General features: G+C 36.8%; 1 protein-coding gene across 1 annotated transcript in view; it reads left to right on the top strand.

Annotated features, from left to right (window-relative positions):
• Positions 1 to 19,546, top strand: part of SPAG6 (sperm associated antigen 6) — a 79,739-nt gene that overhangs the window by 15,742 nt on the left and 44,451 nt on the right. Inside the window, exons 4-5 of the mRNA XM_069086293.1 lie at positions 12,569 to 12,735; positions 15,949 to 16,132. Coding sequence (XP_068942394.1) covers positions 12,569 to 12,735; positions 15,949 to 16,132 — 351 coding nt within the window. The remainder of the gene's footprint in view (positions 1 to 12,568; positions 12,736 to 15,948; positions 16,133 to 19,546) is intronic.

Here is a 19,546-nt window from a genome sequence, read left to right on the forward strand (position 1 = left end):
TCTCTCTCTCTCTCTCTCTCTCTCTCTCTCTCTCTCTCTCTCTCTCTGTCTCTCTGTCTCTCTCTTGCTTGTAAGAACATTTGACCACTCTCTGCAAGAGTTAACAACACCCTTCTGACCTATTCCCCAAGATGAGCAAGAGTTTGGTTAATATACGCCAAATCTCTGCCTACCACATGATACATTCTAATGATAGTACTAATAAATGACATTCAGAACTTTATATACATTATTTTATTTGCTTCTCTAAGCAACTCTCTAAGGTAAGAAATGGAAGTATGATCATTGCAGTTTTGTAGATGAGGAAACAGGCACTTGGAGATGAGGTGGCAGAGATAGGATTCAAGCCAGTTACCTAGCATCACACCCAGGGCTCTCGACACTCTCCCACAATTCCTTCTCTGACCCATTAGAAGGCACAAAGATAAGAAATTGGTGCACCTCTTTTGACAGAGTGCTGAGTTCTGGTTGACAATACTATATCTCCTTGTCCTAAGATGAGTATAATACTTTATTTTATGTATATATATATATATATATACATATATATATATATAACATATTGATTATTCACATTTATATAGCACCTTTACAGAGTGCACCTAAGCTTAATTCTCTTTTAATTATATTAAATAATACTTAACTCGCTGCTTCCTAGAGAAGTATAGAATGTTGCCTGTGTGCATAATAATTTTCTAGACTGTTGAAAGGCTGCCATTGGGGAAGTCTTTGGCTTACATATTCATTGCTTTGTTATACTGGAATTTAGCACATCTGTGTGACATCTAGCAATCTGATCAGAACCCTGGGTGGTCCTAGAAAGAACATAAACTTCTGGGACCCTCTGAAATAGAATTATTATTAGACTGGACTTTTGGAACACTGGAAGACTATAGATCCATTGTTTTCTATGTTGATCCTTATGGCAATACACCCTTAACTGTAATTGTAGGCACCCTTAAATTGCATTCTGGGGAGATGGGTATATCCTACAGTCTGGCATGTCCCTGATCATCTTGTACGTTTGATGTAGAAATGCACCCAGTTTCCTGGAAATACTGTTAGTAGACTAAATGAATATTTAATTATAGTTTGATTGAATGATACGTGACAGTGGAAATCACTTCCTGAACAGATGCCAAAGTAAGTGAAAACATACATTATTAAGGAATCTATTTTTAAAACAGAATTAAATAAATAACAAAAATAACAGTACATACATGCTCAAAATGTCAATAAGCAAATATTTTTCAAACAACCTGTTATATGTAAGGTACACTTTCTAAGTACTTATGTTAGAATAGTATTCTCTCCCCAAATAGCTCCTAAAAACCTACTGTCATTTTAAGCAGAAATTTATAAAACATACCCATTTATATAGCATCTTAAAGTTTAGAATTCTTTCTTTAGTTCACTCTAAGAGCTTGGTAGTGTTAAGTGATATTATATCCATTTTACAGATGAGGTTAACTATCATAAATTGTGATGAAAAACTGAAAATCTCATCTAAAACAAAACTCAAGAATACATTATGTTAATCTCATCAAATCAAGAAGAACAAAGTTAATGGTTTATTAAGTTGGATTCAGATGGGAATTTTGTCTAGGAAGGAGATGATTTGAAATTCTTTGCATCTCTGATTTCAGATAAACTATAAGAAGATTCTCCTATATATGTAGGATAGAAACCATATCGAACTCTAGCAACGTGTGAGAGATTCATGTTGTAATTAACACATTAGTGGGAGGCAGGAAATGATTCCCTTTGAAAAAGGGGGGAAAATCAAAAAGGTAATACTGGGATTTCTGATGGCTTGAGCAAATGCAGCAGTTGTATCCATAATAATGCCACCCCCAGGCTCTGGAGCAAGTCCACCTATGGACTAGAGGCTCTCTACATCTTCTCTGAAAAAAAAAATGATCAAGAGAAGAATCAAGAAAACATGTCATTTTTTCACTTTAAAAAGAGAGCAGAAATAGCTTAGAAGGATACATTGCTAAATTCTATCATTGTTGCAAAACTAGTTGCCATATAATATATAACATACATAGGCCACACAAACACAGACATAATGCATTGCATTGAGTTTGTCAGTATCTTCTCAAATGAATGGCTTGGTTTGGAATGGCAGTTATTTAGTGACTGTAATTTGAGCTCGCGAGCACACACACACACACACACACACCCCTAGAGTGCTGAGTTATATTAATTAAATTTTAAGTAGAATATATTTCCCTAGTCAACGCATTTGTATAAGTGTCTAGTGTGTGTGTGTGTGTTCAACATTGGGCAAAGTTCTGTAGAGATAAAGAACTTGAGATGTGATTAAATCTCTTCAGGACCATAAAATTAGTTTGCTACTAAATTTTATCTTCTTTTACTCAGTCCCTTAGGAGGAGTAGGGAAGTGGAGGGAGACCATTCTTCTAGGATGAGAGTTTTTCAGTCTTCAAGACTATTTAACGGATCCATCATCTCATCTATGTGGATGCTCCCTCTCCCTTTGCTGATTGCGATTGTCTAAATAAACTTTAATAGATGCACAATCATAGACTTTTACCTCAGTATTTCTGTTGTTAAGTCATTTCAGTTGTGTCTGACTCTTAGTGACCCCATTTGGGGATTTCTTGGCAAAGTTACTGGAGTGGTTTGCCATTTCCTTCTCCAGCTTATTTTACAGATGGGGAAACTGAGGTAAACAGGGTTAAGTAACTTGCCCAGGGTCAAACAGCTAGAAAGTGTCAGAGGCCAGATTCACACTCAAGGAAAATGACTCTTCCTGATTCCCAGCCCAGTGCTCTATCCACTACACCACCTAGCTGCCCCTCAATATTTTAAGGGACCTCAACTAGAGGTCATTTAGGCCAACTCCAAATAGGAATTCTCTTACAAAAAATTCTGGCAAGTGGTTATTCAGTCTTTGTTGGAAGACTTCCAGTGACAGGAAATTTCTCTGTCAAGACAGTATATTCCTCTTTGGGGCAGTTCTATAAGAAAGCTTTTCCTTATACAAAGCCAGTGGCTACCTCCCTGTTCCTTGTGCCCATTGATCCTGGCTCTTCCCTTTGGGGCAACACAGGTCAGGTCTAATCCCTCTTTACGGGCCAGTCCTTCAAATACTTGAAGACACCTGTCATGTCCTTTACCTAAGACTTCTCCATATTAAACACCCCTGGTTCCTTCAATCAATTTTTTTAAAACACCTACTATGTACCAGACAGTGCTAGGTGCTGGGGCTATCACACAAAGATGCTGAAAATGAACAGTTCCTGCTCCCAAGGAGCTTGATGATATTCTATCGTGCTTATATACCATAGCTTCTAGCATTCCATTACCCTAGAGAGACGGAGCAGAACAAAATGTACTCAGTCAGTAGACTTGTGTTTATATTTTACCACTAATATTATTTACTTTCTGTGGAACCATGGGAAAGCCAACCAAGCTCTCTGAGCTTTAGTTTCCTCAACTTTATGATGGGTATAATAATAGTTGCAGTGCTTACCTCACTACATAGTGGGAAAAGTCCTTTATGGGTCCCAAAGTACCATATCCTTGCTTTGCCCTTCATCAGTTTGTCAATGTTCTTCTGAAAACAGGGTGCCTGGAACTGATGGCAGCCTGCATGATACATTATAATCAGAAAATAAATAAACCTCGAAAAAAACAACAGAAAAAATATCACCCCAAAAGAATAGCTGAAGGAAGCCTTATCAGCTAACACATTATTAGTAAACAACACCTTCGTAGGCCTTATCAGCAAATGTGTTATTAGCAAATAGCACCTTGGAGGAGATTGATAGATAGCCAGCTGAGAGCCAGAAAATAGAGGTTAGAAGATGCCTGGGGAGTGGGGTAAGGAGAACCTGGAAGGGAAATGGGAGAGGTATTATCATAAGAAAGGAAGAAAAAAGTAGGGGTAGGATGATGCTGATAAGGGAGGTGGGAAAGTATGATAGATGAATTTTCGCCTACTTTATAATTTTGTATGAGGCTGTGAACCTTACATGTCAAAGACTGATGGACCCATAGCACATGTAAACAGAGTGACATAGATTATTAATAATGTAGGGATTCATAGAAGGGAATGGGTGTAACAGCTGGACCTTGAAGGCTAGGGATAGGATTTGGAGAGAAGAACAGATAAAGGCTGTTTGAGGGAACAAGCATACAGGAGCTAATATCTGAAGTGTCTATGAATTCTTTGAAATTAGAGAGAAATGAGGAGTCAAGCATTCAAGATATAGCAATTAGGAGAATTGTGATGTCATTGAAATAAACAGAAAAAGGCAGGAAGACTTAGTAAGGAAGGACCAGGACTCAGGTAGACCTGGCTTCAAATATCTCTTCAAACACTTACTGGCTATTAACCTCCTCTCTCCCCAAATCACTTAATCTCTCTGTACTTCTGTTTCTTTATCTTTAAAATGAAGAAGTTGACCTTAAAAAGGGTGGTTTCATAGTAGTTTTGGAGGCAGAAATGTAATATTTTGCAATAGGTTAAATAGAGAGGAATATTATGGATGTGTGCTGTTTTAACGAGTTTGAGAGTGAAAGCTGCAGGGTAAATAGGGTAGCCAAATAGGGATAGAGCACTGGGATAGGAATCAGAAAGATGTCTTCCTAAATTCAAATCCAGCCACAGACACTTACTAACTAGCTGTGACTCCGGGCAAGTCATTTAGCACTCTTTGCCTCAGTTTCCCCATATGTAAAATGAGCTGGAGAAGGAAATGGCAAACCACCACGATATCTTTGCCAAGAAAACCCCCAAATGGGATCATGGAAAGTTGTCAACAGTCAACAGCAATACAAAGCTAAGTAGAACAATGAAGTTAATGAAAGGTTTGTTGTTTTGGAAAATAAGTGCAATAATCACATTTAAAAACAACAGAGAAGGAGAAATTAAAGATATTAAAGAGAGAGGGGATAAGGGTGAAAGGGAGGTCTCTTTGGAAGCAGTGGGAGGGGTTGGGAGTGGTTTCAAAACAGGAGAAAAAAGTCTATTGGATATGAATGGATAATTCCGTCAATAAGCATTTATTAGGCACCCTACTATATGCCAGTCTCTATGCTAAGTGCTGGGAATACAAGGAAAGACACACACACACACACACACATACACACACACAAACCCTAAATAGTGCCTACTTTCAAGAAGCTCACAAATGTGCTGTTTTTCCTCAGACATCAAGGAGTTACCTATGAACTACTACCTCAATTACCTTGGTGTGCTCATTGCATGTCCCTGTAGTGAGAACTTGGACTAAAACCAAGAAAACCTTTCATTTTAAAGTAGAATTAAGTCTAACTTCAAATCAATGGATACATCTATGGGAGGCAGTGCAGGACAGTGAAAAGAGTGTAACATCTGGAGGCAGGAGTGACTGGATTTGGATCTCACCCCTAAAACTTGTAGCTGTGTGATGATATTCGGTCCACTTAGTGTCTTTAACCTTCCGTTTCCTCATCTGTATAATGGGTGTAATAATACCTGAAGTTTTATGGACCTCATAGAGTTGTTATGGCAACCGTGGGAGATCATGTATATAAATCTCAAAAGTGCTTCCTAAAGGCAGGCTATTATTATTTATTATCAAGGCTCTTTGTTATTGTTATTTTAAAATGTGTTATAATGTGATCAATAGGCTTAAAATAAATAGGGGCACTTTCAATAATACTTGACTATGATAAAATCTATTCATTTGATCATTTACTTATTAAGCATCATTGAGCATAGAATAAATGTTCATAGAATTGTTTTTGTCTAATAGAATTATTTTAGTTTTATGTCTTCATTAAGGTATCAGATGAGTAGATAGAGTTCTTGGCCTCAGGCAGGTTACAATATTTCCAAATTAGAAAAAAATAGCTAATTGATTGAAAGGAAAATAATGTGAGGAATTTTATATTGTCGAATTGTCCACGCACGTTCAACTTTTTCTTTTTGTCTTCTTTCCGAGTGTAGCACATTCTTATTCACTGTGGGAGGCAGGTAGCTATAGAATCACATGAGAGTTAGAGCCTTGGGCTGCTTTTGTTGATTAATCAAGGGAAAAGAATAATGCTGTTTTCCTTCTATATAGAACTTTCAGTTTACAATGCACTTTCAAATGCATTATCTCATTTGATCTTCGTAAGGGCACCACAGGCTAGTCAAGGCAGGGATTGTTATTATGATCTTGTAAGAATAGTATCTGGAGTGCTACATCTCAGAAGAAAGTAAGGCTGGAAAGGAAAGCTAAGGATGACAGAGTTTTCTTTAACTGTTACAGAAAAAAAAGGAGAAGCAAAAAAAGGAGTAGAATCACTACTGAGGTGAATAGGAAAATGATAATTGCCATTGTAAGATAAAGCTGCTCAGGGGGATAATGTAATACAATTTACATAGATTTTAACTGAGCATTTGATAAAGTCTCTCATTCTTTTTTGGTCAAAAGGATGGTTAGAAGTGGCCAAAATGAGATAACAATGAGCTAGATTTGGAGCTAGTTGAGCAAATGCACCTGGTAAGTAATCATTAATTATTTTAGATCAACTTGAAAGTCTCCAATGGAGTGCCCCAAGAATTTCAGGTTGGCCTTCTTGGAGAGGCAGCATGGTAGGAGGCAACAGTAGAAAAGGGACTCAATTTGGCATCAGAATAACTGAATTTGAATCCTTGTTCTGCTTTGTTGTTCATAATACCTGAAGTTTTATTGACCTCATAGAGTTGTTATGGGCAAGTCACTTAATCCAGAGTTATTTAATGTCTCTTGGACTCAGTCACTTGTATGTAAGATGAAAGCGTTGAACTAGATGACCTTTAGGGTTCCTTCCAATTCTACGTCTTTGATCCCATAGAGTCAAGATCCAAAATGACCTTGACAATTTGTATTGAACATCAGGCTAAACTGAACAAGATGAAAATTAGCTGACGAAAACGTTAAAAGTCTTCCATTTAAAAAAATTAACTTTGTAAATTCAAAATGAGAAAAGTGTGACTAGGAGTAGTTCATCTAAAAAAAGAAAAGCTCTGAGTCTTTTTTAAAAGGTGTATTGCAAATTCAATATGAGCCAACAGTGTGACATGGCAATCAAACAAACTACAGTTATCCCTTCCATATCTCAACTTTCCCCATCGAGATTTTGAAATATAGTGGGACGGCGTAAGAAATTAAATGGGGGAGTTTGGCAGAATGAGATGCAGGTGACCCGTGAGGGACAGCAGACAGCACAGAAAAGGTTTAGAAATTCAGAAATGCATAAAATATATGTATTGTATTATATAATATCAACATATTTTATCTTTTAATACCATAATAATTCAGATTTTTTAGGGAGGGTCAAAACATTTTACTTGAATTTCCCAGATCGTGGTGGGGGGGGGGGCATGTCATGCCCCCAAACCCCTCCATGTGGAACAGATAACTGTAATTCTACCCTAGGCAGAATTTAAAAAGGCATAGTAACCAGGAACAAGGTGAGTATTTCACTATCCTCTGCCCTTGTCAAACCACATCTGGAATATTATATTCAGTTTGAAGCACAATATTTTAGAAAGGAAATCAAGCCAGAGCATGACCAGAAGAAGATAACCAGAATGGACCTCATGGTACACGAGGATCACTTGAAAGAAGTAGGGATGTTAAGCCTGGAGAAGAGCCATCTTATGGTGGGGGTGGGGCAGGGCATAATTGCTTTCTTCAAGTATTTGAAGGCCATTGCCAGAAGAAAAAATAGAGTACTTCTTTTTGGACACAGAGAACAGAACTACAAGCAATCAGTGGAAATTTCATTGACACAAATTCAGACTTGCTGTGTGGACACACCTCCTAACAATTAGGGCTTTCCAGAAGTGGAAAGGGCTCCTTAGATGGTGGATTTCTTTTTATTGGAGGTCTTTGAGAAAAGTCCAGGTGACCATTTGTTAGATTTTTGGAGAGGGAATTCATTTTAAGGTATGAGTTGGACTAGATGTCCATTGAGATTCATAACAATTCTGAAATGCTATGATTCCAATCCCTATGAAACTGAGGATTTTTTTTTAAAATGACTCACCTAAGTTACATGGATAGTGCCAGAATTAGAATTCATGTCTACTGACTCCTCGTTCCACGCCCTTTCTGACATACCAGGGTTTTTGGACTTAGAGAGTACACTGTTGGACTGAAAAAGGTAAGATGTTATAAAGACTTGTGGGATGGCCCAGAGATGAGACCTATGAATAGAGGCTGCTGCTGCAATTGAAATAGAAAAATAAATACATAATAAAATTTACTTCTCATTTTGAGATCTTTGAATTTTTTTAAAAGCCATTTTATTGATGCTTTTTTCTTTAAATCATTGTCATTCATCTTTCCTTCCCCCATACCTATTGAGCCCTTCTTCATGACAAAGAAAAACAATTAAAGATATCTGATACAAAAATCTTAGGTGACAACATATACAATACTTCTCCACTGCAAGGAAAGAAGTATGATTCCTTATTTCTTTTCTAGGACTTCATTGGTTTTTCTATTATTTGGAGTTCAGTTTTATCTTTTTCATGGTTCAGATAAGTTTATCCCCTTTATTTTATAAAGCATTAGATGGAAAAAATCTAGAAGTTATGCTTATTTCAAAGTTGTTTTTGATATGGAAATAGATGAAGACTAGTCTTTTAGTTATTAAAAGGGCTAATTTGATCCTCTGCATAATGAGTTATTAAAAGTCATCTGATTCTAATTTTTAAAGCATCTCTGGAATAAGAAACAGAAAAACAAAGGTGGGGGGTATATATTCAGTAGACATTTGAAGACTTTATATACAAATTTTAAATGATTCTTATTCCCTTCTGTCTCTACTTCTGATATTTTCAACTATGCCTCAGGTACAGTCTTACCCTAGACCTTCCCTCAACACCTGGGGCTTCCTCACCCTGGAACATCCCTCCACTATGCCAACCCCTTCTCCTATTGGTGAGTTCTTCCTGGGTCCTCCATTTTGTGAAGGGGTCCAGATCATCTAACCTTAATTCCCTTCATGGTTCTGCTTCTCATTTTTCGGACTTTGACACTAGGTCTCCTCCTTCTCTCCTACCTTCCACTTTTCAACTCCTTTTTTTGTTATCTCCTACAATTAGAATGTAAGCTCCTTGAGAGTAAGGACTGTCTTTTTGCTTGTATTTGTATCCCCAATGCTTAGCACAGTTAATACCTGGCACATATTAAGTGCTTAATAAATACCATTGTGGGGCTGCTAGGTGGTTCAGTGGATAGAGCTCCAGCCCTGGAGTCAGGAGAACCTGAGTTCAAATCTGACCTCAGACACTTAACACTTACTAGCTGTGTGACCTGGGCAAGTCACTTAACCCCAATTGCCCTGCCTTACCCCCTTCAAAAAAAATACTATTGCTTTGGAAATGTTTGCCGCCTTGCTTTTTCTCCTCATTTTTATTTATTTCCAATGCAATAGTATTCTACTATATTCATGAACTGAAGTTGGTCCGACCATTCTTTAATTGAGGGGCCCCCATTTTGTTTGCTGCCCCACAATGTTTCGCTGTTCTTTCCATTTAATCATACTGAAACTCATCAAATATAAATGCCTAGTATGTGTAAGGAATTGGGCTAGGTCAGAAGATCAAGTGATAATTAGATTCTACTGTCAAAGAACTTGCTTTTATAAGGCTGGAGTTTTAGCTACAGGAACTGTATCTCATGCTTACTCGAAGGGCAGTGTTTTCCACAGTACTCTACAACCTCCTCCCATACCCTGATAGCTCATGGCTTTTTGTAGTAAAACCACTTATTTTTATCAGAACTTCTTAGTATATGTCACAAGTATTTTTTAACTGTGTAGCAAGCCGAACTTTAGTCAAAAGTGAATGCCGATTCTAATGTACACATTTGTCTTTTAGATTTTAGCATCTTTTTTTTTTTTTGGTATATGTCAATATAGCAAATTCAGAATTTACAGATAAAAAATTTTCATGTGTCATAATCATAAAAAGTTCCAATGGACCCTGAATATATCTATACTATCTCAATATATACATACATATGTATATAGAGAGATATATATCTTTTGACTACACAAACATACATGATCTTAATTGCTATTGTGTTCCAATTATAGTATTAGTACACTCAGGGGAATATTATAAGAATGAGCATTTATTTCATGTTAGTTACTCTTTCTCATAATAGCTTTGCAGTTTTCTTAGCTGACATTAGTTTGATGGGCAATAACTAGTTATTATTTATGATATATTAAAAATCAGATAACCTGAAGAGCTAATATTATTTTAATTTAAAAAATTACTTTCATAATTTCTCATTTCCTGGTCTTTATTAGTTTATTTATTTATTCATTTTGCTTTTATTTTTGGTGGGGGGAGGGTAGGGCAATTGAGGTCAAGTGACTTGCCCAAGGTCACACGGCTAGTAAGTGTTAAGTGACTGAGGTCAGATTTGAACTCAGATCCTCCTGACTTCAGGGCCAGTGCTCTATTCACTTTGACACCTAGCCACCCCTATTTTAATTTTTTGGATTAGATTTCAAGAACTTTAGAATCCTGTGTTGAAGTTTATATGGGCAGCTAGGTGGTGCACTGGATAATCAGGATGATCTGAGTTCAATTTGGACCTAAGATACTTATTAATTGTGTGACCCTAAGCAAGTCACTTAGCCTCAGTTTTCTCATTTGTAAAGTGGGGATATTGATAGTATTTACCTCCTAATGATGTTGTGAATATAAAAGAACCGGTGTAAAACATTCAGCACAATATCTGGCATGTAGCGTTATATAAATATTAGTTAGTTGCCATTTATGGTATATTAAAAATATCAAACATCCTAGACAGTTAATACAATTTGTATTTTTGTATTAGAGTTCATGAATTATGGAATACCAGGTTAGGGTTTTTATTATTATTTACATTTGTATTTTTATTAACATGTAATCTAATTATGATTGTCTATGTGCTATATGACAATAAAAGTAAGTGAATGGTTTGAGGGGAGTTAACTTTGGATTTCTCAACTTTGAAAGATTCAAATCTATAATATAAATTGGAATCAGGTAGCCATATAATAGTGGAAATGGCCTTGAACTTATTCCTGGGTTTGAATTCCAGCTCTGCCATTAGCTTTGTTGTTGTGGGGGCATGTATGTCATTTCCTGTCTATGGGCCTTAATTTCCTTATTTGTAAAATGAAGGAACTGGCTTCTAAAGTTTATTCCTATACTACTATGATTACTTCATATAATATACAGCCACAGTTATTTTTAATGTTATTTTTCTACAGTTATTTTTGATTATGTAACAAAGTACAATTCTTCATATATGAAAATGAAACTATGTGCTTTGAGCTGATATTCTAGAAGTGGTGGTAGATTTACTTCAAACTATCAACATCGTTATTTTGTCCATGAAACTTTTCCTGATCTGTTTAGGTGGCAGTGACCTCTCTTCAAATTTAGCACAGCCTTTAAGACAGTCTTAACTTCTCACATCTGCATTGTACTCTGGTTATTTGGAATGTGCCTAATCCTTATGCCACACCCAAGTATATTATAAACTCCTTGAGGTTGAGAATTTGTCATATTTCATTTTTATATCTTAGGATCTAAGACAGTGCTTTGCATACAGTAGGCTTCATAGATAATAACTGAATCAGAGTGTAATGAATTTGTTAAGTTGAGAGGATGATGATGAAATCAATGGAAATAGAATTCTTTATGAATAGAGAAAATAGCAACCTACATTACAAAAATGTTAAGACAAGCTAATATATGTAGCTGAAAAATACTGGAATGATAAAATGTTAATTAATAATTTCCCAGGCTCCTTTCTCCCAAAAAGCAACACACATTGTTTTACACCAATCAATTAAATATGTATTGAATGCTTAGTATGTGCACAGAATGATCTTAGGTGCTACGTGGAATATAAAATAAGTTAAGACCTGTTTTTTCACCCAGAAGGATATTAAAATGTTTGAAAAAAAATAGCACTAACAGACAAGACAATTAGAGTACAATATAAATAAGCATATAATTAGGATTTAATTGTGTGGTACAGAACATGAGTGTTTTAGAAAATCAGAGAAGGTAGTGATCCGTGTGGGTTGGAGTACTAACTTCCATTTATATAGTGACTTAAGGTTTACAAAACCTTTCTCTCACAACGGCATAGGAAGTAGGTAGAATAAATTTATTATCACTATTTTATAGATAAAGAAATTGAGACTCAGGGAAGAAGTGATTTGCCTATAGCCTACAACTAATATTAGCTCCAGTAGAGGGGACAAAGTTTATTCTGGATTGGGGAGGGGTAGTGAGATCAAATTTGAGCTGGACTTCGAAAGACCGCAGGACTTGGAAAGGGTGGGTGGGAAGGAGGTTTGGTTCAGTTTCTCACTCTAAGAGGCTATAATTCTGCTAAAATATGGCTAGTCAGAAGTTTGAAAATAGCCATTAGTTTTCAATGGATGATCACCAATTTTATTTTTCAAACAAGAGGCGTCTCTTTACATTATGGGAGAACATAAAAGATTGTGTTTTGCTGATGTGAACTTTCATTCCCTCCTTTTCCAATATAACTCAGGTGTAATGTCTTTGCTGAGGCCACTTCTCTTGGATGTTGTCCCAACTATTCAACAGACTGCTGCCCTGGCTCTCGGAAGACTGGCTAATTATAACGATGACCTGGCAGAGGCTGTCGTAAAGGGAGACATTCTTCCGCAGCTCGTTTATTCATTGGCTGAACAGAACGTAAGAACTGTTACTCTTAAAATAAGAAAATTATACCTATGTTAAGGCCACCAGGCATTTCATTGTACAGGTCCTGTTTACGGAGGGTCGAAGTGCATATGGAAAATGAGTTGATGAAAGTTGGAGGCTATTAGAATTCTTAGGTCACCACCACTTAGCCTTCTCTTCTCTGGACTGGTAGTAATTGTCTTTAAGCATATGAAGGGTCATCGACTGGAGGATGGGGAGTCATTTTTCTCCATTACTATTGAGTGTTGTGAGGAAATGGTTTTAAATTGCTGTAGGAAGTTAGTGAAGTAGAACTTCCTGAGAATGAGTACTGAAAAAATGACTTTGACTCTTCTGAGGGTATTGGAAGGCTTGGAGCCATCCCATGATGTGCCTGGGGAACATGTAGACTTATTAAAGTAGCCATCAGGGTCATAGAGGTAAGGGAAAAGAGGGAGGAAATTTCACAGAATGGTGGCCACACAAGCACAGAGTGGGTGAAGGGGGATATCTGTTGTTTGTGGACAGGCATCCTACTTCCAGCCTATTCTTCATTAGTAACAATGGCAGTTTTACTTGCTGATGGTATAGAAGAGAGTCCCAGGACTAAAACAGAGTAGCTACCAGTGCCCCCTCTTCATCTGATATTTTCTCCCTATTTGTCTCTGGATCACTGGGAGTTTTAGCCTCCTGGTTTCCATAAGAGGGGAGGGCTTTCCCGAGCATGAAGCTCTGAATTGTTGTACTCTTAAGCATGACTATAGAGGCTAAGGAATCATTTTCTCCAGATATCTTTAAGAGTTGATCCCCATTTGTTTGAAATAGTTTCAGTGAAACATGCCTTCTAAATATAGATAAAAGGATCTTTGAAGGGTGTTTTTATCTCTCTTAATTTCTCTATACATGGGAGAAGAAGGGCTAAAGAGGTTTAATTTATTATACTGGGTTGTTTTTTTTTTTTTTTTGCCTTTTGGAGGGGGGGGGAGGTAGGGCAATTGAGGTTAAGTGACTTGCCAAAGGTCATACTGCTAGTTTTTTGTATTAATTGTCTGAGACTGGAATTGAACTCAATTCTTCCTGACTCCATGGCTGGTGCTCTGTTCACTGTGCCACCTAACTGCCCCTTTTATGCTGTTTTTCATTGTATTCCCCAAATTTTGCCAGCCTAGAAGAGGAGAAAGACCAGAAAAATCTGAAAAACAGAAATATCATCTATTACTCTCTTCCATTTTGTCCAAACTCTATGGCATTTCCGAAGGACTCTATTTCCCCCAGTTCTGTTTCCGAGGGAAATTTTGTGTAAAAAGGGTCAAAAGGGAAATTAAGAATGTTGGAAAAGGAAAGAAATGAAGAGGGGGATGAGGTAGTATAGTTGTGTGGGCATTTCAGGTGTAACTGTGTGCTCCTCTGTTCTGAAAATTGTCCACTGCAGGATATAAACACTGAAACCAAATGAACTGTTTCTCATGCTATGAAATGCATCTTCAATTCTTACTTTCCAAGTTGTCAGAAACATGTTCTTCTATTTGAAACTTTAAGAAAAAATACCCTAAATATGCATTCCACTAAAGAATCAGTGAGAATTCTTCCATTATACCAAGTACACCTCAAATTTAACTTATTTTGTCATGAAATTAAAATCATTAAATATAATCCTCTAGGGAATTGATATGGAAAATCCAATTATCAATAACAACACTCCATATAATACATCAAAACATTTTGGTTTACACATTTCTTGCTACCAGTGTATCAAGAACAGATCACAAAGAGTTGGACATGACTGACAAAACACTGAACAACAAAAATCTCATGATACTTATAGTATACACATTTCTCATTTTAAATTTCATATCTATAGTTTTCAGGTAAATTCAGCTTTAGGTAAATGGCAATATTTCCATGAACTTTAATCTAGGAACCTTTAGCCATTATAAAAATTACAGAAACTTTGCGTCTAAAATAAGGTTGTAATTCACTTTTATTTATAGGAAGGAAATAAAAAACTATCATTATTATCACTACTTTTTATGATACCAAGTATTGTTTTCTAATTGAATGTTATCTTCTTTACTAGTTTTTATTTTTAATGAAAAGGTTTAAATGTATATTTTTCTAATTTTGTTCTAGTCTATATTTCTCAGTTGAAGGCTACCTTTATTTATGTAAAGAAAATATTCATAAATACCGTCATAAAAGAAAAGACAGAACTATTTTTAAAAATAATTGCTTTAAGTCATTTGGATATTTTTTCTTCGTAAAAAAAACCATTGTTAATAAAGGAAAATAATAGTTCTGTTTCATTTTTAAAGCAATTTAATAGCAGAAGGTTTAAAATGGGGTTTAAGGCACGACCAGGTGGCAAAGTGACTAAGAGTGCCGGCCCGGAGTCGGGAGACCAGGGATTGGTTCTGGCCTCAGATACTTAGCACCCACACAAAATAGCTGGCTGTGTGACCTGGAGCAAGTTACTTTACCGCAATTGCTTAATAATAAATAAATAAAATGGGGTTTAAAATATGGTTATAAATTTCAGAGGATTACTGATTTAGAGTTGTGAAGGGCCTTAGATGTTATTGAGTTAAACCTCCTGATTTTGCAGATGAGGAAACTAAAGTTCAAAGTGCATAACAGTCTTGTCCAAGGTCATATAGGTAGTGAATAACACAGCCAAGATTTGGATTTAGGTTTTCCGACTCCAAATCTAGTGTTTGTTTCACTGTACTGCACTGTGTTGTAATATTTATTTGGTTGTACATGTTGACAATTCACCTGGGAGATGATGATTTTTTTCAGATCATGTGGGAGCATCAGGAAGATTAGTGTGGTACCAATGAAAGGCTTATCATACTCTGGGAGATTGAGGGCAAGCAAAGTGAACTCATTAACATCAGTTAACATAGTTAATCTGCACATGCAAGCAATCTGTTAATTTCTTCTTATGTTCTTCAGAGAAATGTAATCTCATTTTATTGAAATGTTGGAAATACATTTTATGTCATAACCCATTTGCAAATAGTAAAACACAAACTTAAAAAGCAATGAGAAAAAGATTTTTCCTTCAGTTATTGACTGAGTCTAGCTTTAGTTGGAAAACTTTATATATAATCAAAATTATTTTGCATGCTACTTCTATTTGCAGCACTGAAAAGTAAATTCACTCTCTTATTTTTATGTTTCCTAGTAAGGAATTCTAATAAAATATGTTTATTTATATTCTCTTAGCGTTTCTACAAGAAAGCAGCTGCATTTGTCTTAAGAGCAGTTGGCAAACATTCTCCTCAGTTAGCCCAGGCTATAGTTGACTGTGGAGCACTGGATACATTGGTCATATGCTTGGAAGATTTTGACCCTGGAGTAAAGGAAGCAGCAGCCTGGGCACTTGGATATATTGCAAGACATAATGGAGGTAATGAAATCCTTTTTTTTTTTTTTGAAAAAAAGATGATTTGTTGTGTGACTAGAATTGGTTTGGTTATTGTTGAGTCAACCAGATGGTAATAGTTATTTTATTATGAAATGTTATATTATTATTTATTTTTTTTTTTTTTTGCTTTTTGGAGGGGGGAGGGCATGGCGATTGAGATTAAGTGACTTGCCCAAGGTCACACAGCTAGTAAGTGTTAAGTGTCTGAGGTTGGATTTGAACTCAGGTCCTCCTGACTCCAGGGCCAGTGCTCTATTCACTGCACCACCTAGCCTCCCCTATTTTATTATTTATTTATAAGGTATCATATGGGGGCAACCACATGGAAAAGTATAGAGAATGCTGGGAATAGAGTTGGGAAGACTCATTTTCTTGAGTTCAAATCAGGCCTCAGACACTTACTAGCTGTGTGAACCTGGGCTAGTCACTTAACCCTGTTTGCCTCAGTTTCCTCATCTGTAAAAAAGCTGGAGAAGGAAATGACAATGCATTCTAGTGTCTTTACCATGAACATCACAAAATGGTGTCACAAAGTCCAACATGACTAAAAATGACTGAACAGCAAGGCTTCATATATTTGCACCATTCCAGGCCTTATATCGGTAAAAGTGTTTTTGGAGGGAAAGGGAGAGAGAGGGGTAAGGGTAAAGGATGGGGAAGAATGCTATTCAAAAGTTGTTGATTTATAGGATGACTTACCATGAGAATTTTTTCTATTTGGTATGTCACAAGGGGCACTGAATTCTCAGTCAGGATTATTAGCAGCTGTAGAGAGGCAGCCCTTAGTCTTAATAGGTGGCTCTGAAAAAATTCCCGAGGTTTAGGTTGTAGACATGGTGAGTCCTATAGTATGTCTAGCATATAGAGCGAGAAGGATCACTTGGGTGATCACTGTGAGGCAAAATGGGTTCTTTATAAACAATTGATGCCAGATTAACTTCATTTTTTATTTCTTTGATAAGGTTATTATCAGGGAAATGCTATGGAAATAATATATTTGAAAAAATGGATTCTAAATTGTGACCAAGGACATTTAAATTATTTCAATTTGACTGACATTTATTAGGTGACTATGTGTCAGTCACCGTGCTAAGTGATGGACATGCAAAAACAAAAATGAAATAGCCCACCCTCAAGGAGCTTCTTTTGGGAGAGCAATATAACATTTGTATAGACAAACAAATACAAAATATGTACAAAGTGATTTTTAGGGGAAGATAGTGACAATGGGGTGGGAATCAGGAAGTCTCATCAATGGGGTAGTACCTGATTTGTATTTTAAGGGAGTTCAAGATTCTAAGGAATGAAGGTAAAGAAGAAATACATTCTAGACATAGGGATCACTTGTACATGGAGGCCAAACATGGAATTTTGCAAATGGAAAATAGTCATCAGGCAAATTTGACTTTGTACAATGCAGTAATGTTAAAGAATACTGGAAAAGTAGATGGGGCCAAATGGTGGAAAGCTCTAAATGCCAGACTAAGTAATTTATATTTCATTCTACAGGTAAGTGAGGGAACAAATGGAGATTTGGGGGAAGAAGGGGATGGTGAATTGGTTAGATTTATATTTTGAGAATTTCACTTTGGGAGCAATGTGGAGGGTAGGCTTTAGAGTGACAAGCCTGGAAGCCAGGAGAACATAGCATGCTATTGTAGTAGTCCAGGTAAGGATGTGTGAGTGGAGTCGCATTGGAGACTGAGAGGCATGTGGAGGTAGAATTGATTGAATGAAGGGGTGAAGGTTGGAGAGAATAAAAGATGATTCCTTCTGAATGAAGGAAAGAGTGGTAGAGCCATCAGTAGAAATGAAATCTTTTGAGCAGGGATGATGGATTTGGGGAAGAATATGAGTTCTGCTTTGGACGTTTTGGAGGCAAGTGGGAGCAGTATTGGAAACAGACTATTTTCTCATTGCCAACCTGAAACGTGTTCTGGGCTAGGGAAGGATAGTCACAGGCCTAAAAAGGGAAACAAAAGTTATGTGAGTTACAGCTATCCTCCTCCCTCATCTCCCCATGGAGGATAGCCACTGTCCACTCTTCCCCAAGTCCTTATTGATCTTGCTATTGGAATTGGAGGGAGCAGATGGTGTGAGTAGAAACTGGTGAATGTTGAGCAGTGGACATGGAGCTGGGAAGGATACACTAAAAGGTGCAATATACTGAATGACAATCTAGAATGATGATAAGAAGGATTCTGATGGCCAGAATGATAGGGCTGTATTCAATAGGTGAAGTGTGAAGTCCCGAATTTGTGTATAGTAAACCAAATGTGCAAGTACAAGATGAGGAAGATGTGGCTAGATAGCCCTTTGTGGGAAAAAGATCTAGGAGTCTTAGTGAACTGAAAGCTCAAACTGAGCCAGCAATTTGATGTGGCAGTCCAAAAAGTAACAGTGATCTTAGGCTGTATTAGTCAATAGTGAATTTTATTTAATTTAGTGAATTTATTAAGTGAATAATAGTGAATTTATTAAGTACCTACTTTGTGCCAGGAACTGTTCTTAGCTCTGGGCATACAAAAAGAATAAAAAAGATAGTCCATACTCTCAAAGAACTCACAATCTAATTTATTAGTAGAATCATAGGTCCAGAAAGAGGGATTAAGGTTAGAAAACAGTCTAGGAGTCTTAATTGGTTGTAAACTCAAACTAAACCAGCAGTTTGAGAGAGTAGCCAAAAAAGGGAGGGGGGAGAAGCAAATTTGAGCATAAGCTGAATTAGTAGAAGAATAGGTCCAGAAAAGCATTGTTCTCTGACCATGTCATAGTCCACTTGGGGTATTTCATCTGGTTCTGAGTGCCACATTTTAGGAAGGATATTGACATGTTCAGAGGAAGGTGATGGGGAGAAAACGGGGACTAAAAAGTGCCACATGAAGATTGGTAGAAGGAACTGAAGATATTTAGCTCAGAAAAAAGACTTGGGGGTGGAGGTGGGGAACAAAAGATGTTTTAGGTTTTGTCCTTGACAAGTGATTTGACTTATTCAACTTGACACCCCAGAAGGCAGAACTAAGGCTAATGGGTGGAAAGTACTAAGCAGATTAATCTTTGCTCAATACACAGTGAAGGCACCCTAACAACTAGACCAAAAAAACTAAAAAGAAAATGAAATGTTGCCTCCATAGAGAGTTAATTTCCTATCACTGGATGGTTTCAAGCAGAGTCTACATGACCACTTGTTGCTTATTTAGATCAAATAAATTGAGGGACCTCGACAGGGGTTCCATGTTAGGGTTGTGGTTATGGCAGCTCAAAAAACATGGAAGATTCTATGGTGTGTTTTGAATTTGTATGCCTATGGATCTTATCCCAAGCAGAGAGTAGCATTAAGAGTTTCAAAGTGTTGTGCCAGAGCCCTTTGAGGGAAAGCGGTCTCTGTAGTGCGTA

This window comes from Petaurus breviceps, unplaced genomic scaffold, assembly GCF_028583685.1.
Source record: "Petaurus breviceps papuanus isolate PSGF00001 unplaced genomic scaffold, PetGlider_PUasm1.0 178, whole genome shotgun sequence".
NCBI lineage: Eukaryota > Metazoa > Chordata > Mammalia > Diprotodontia > Petauridae > Petaurus > Petaurus breviceps.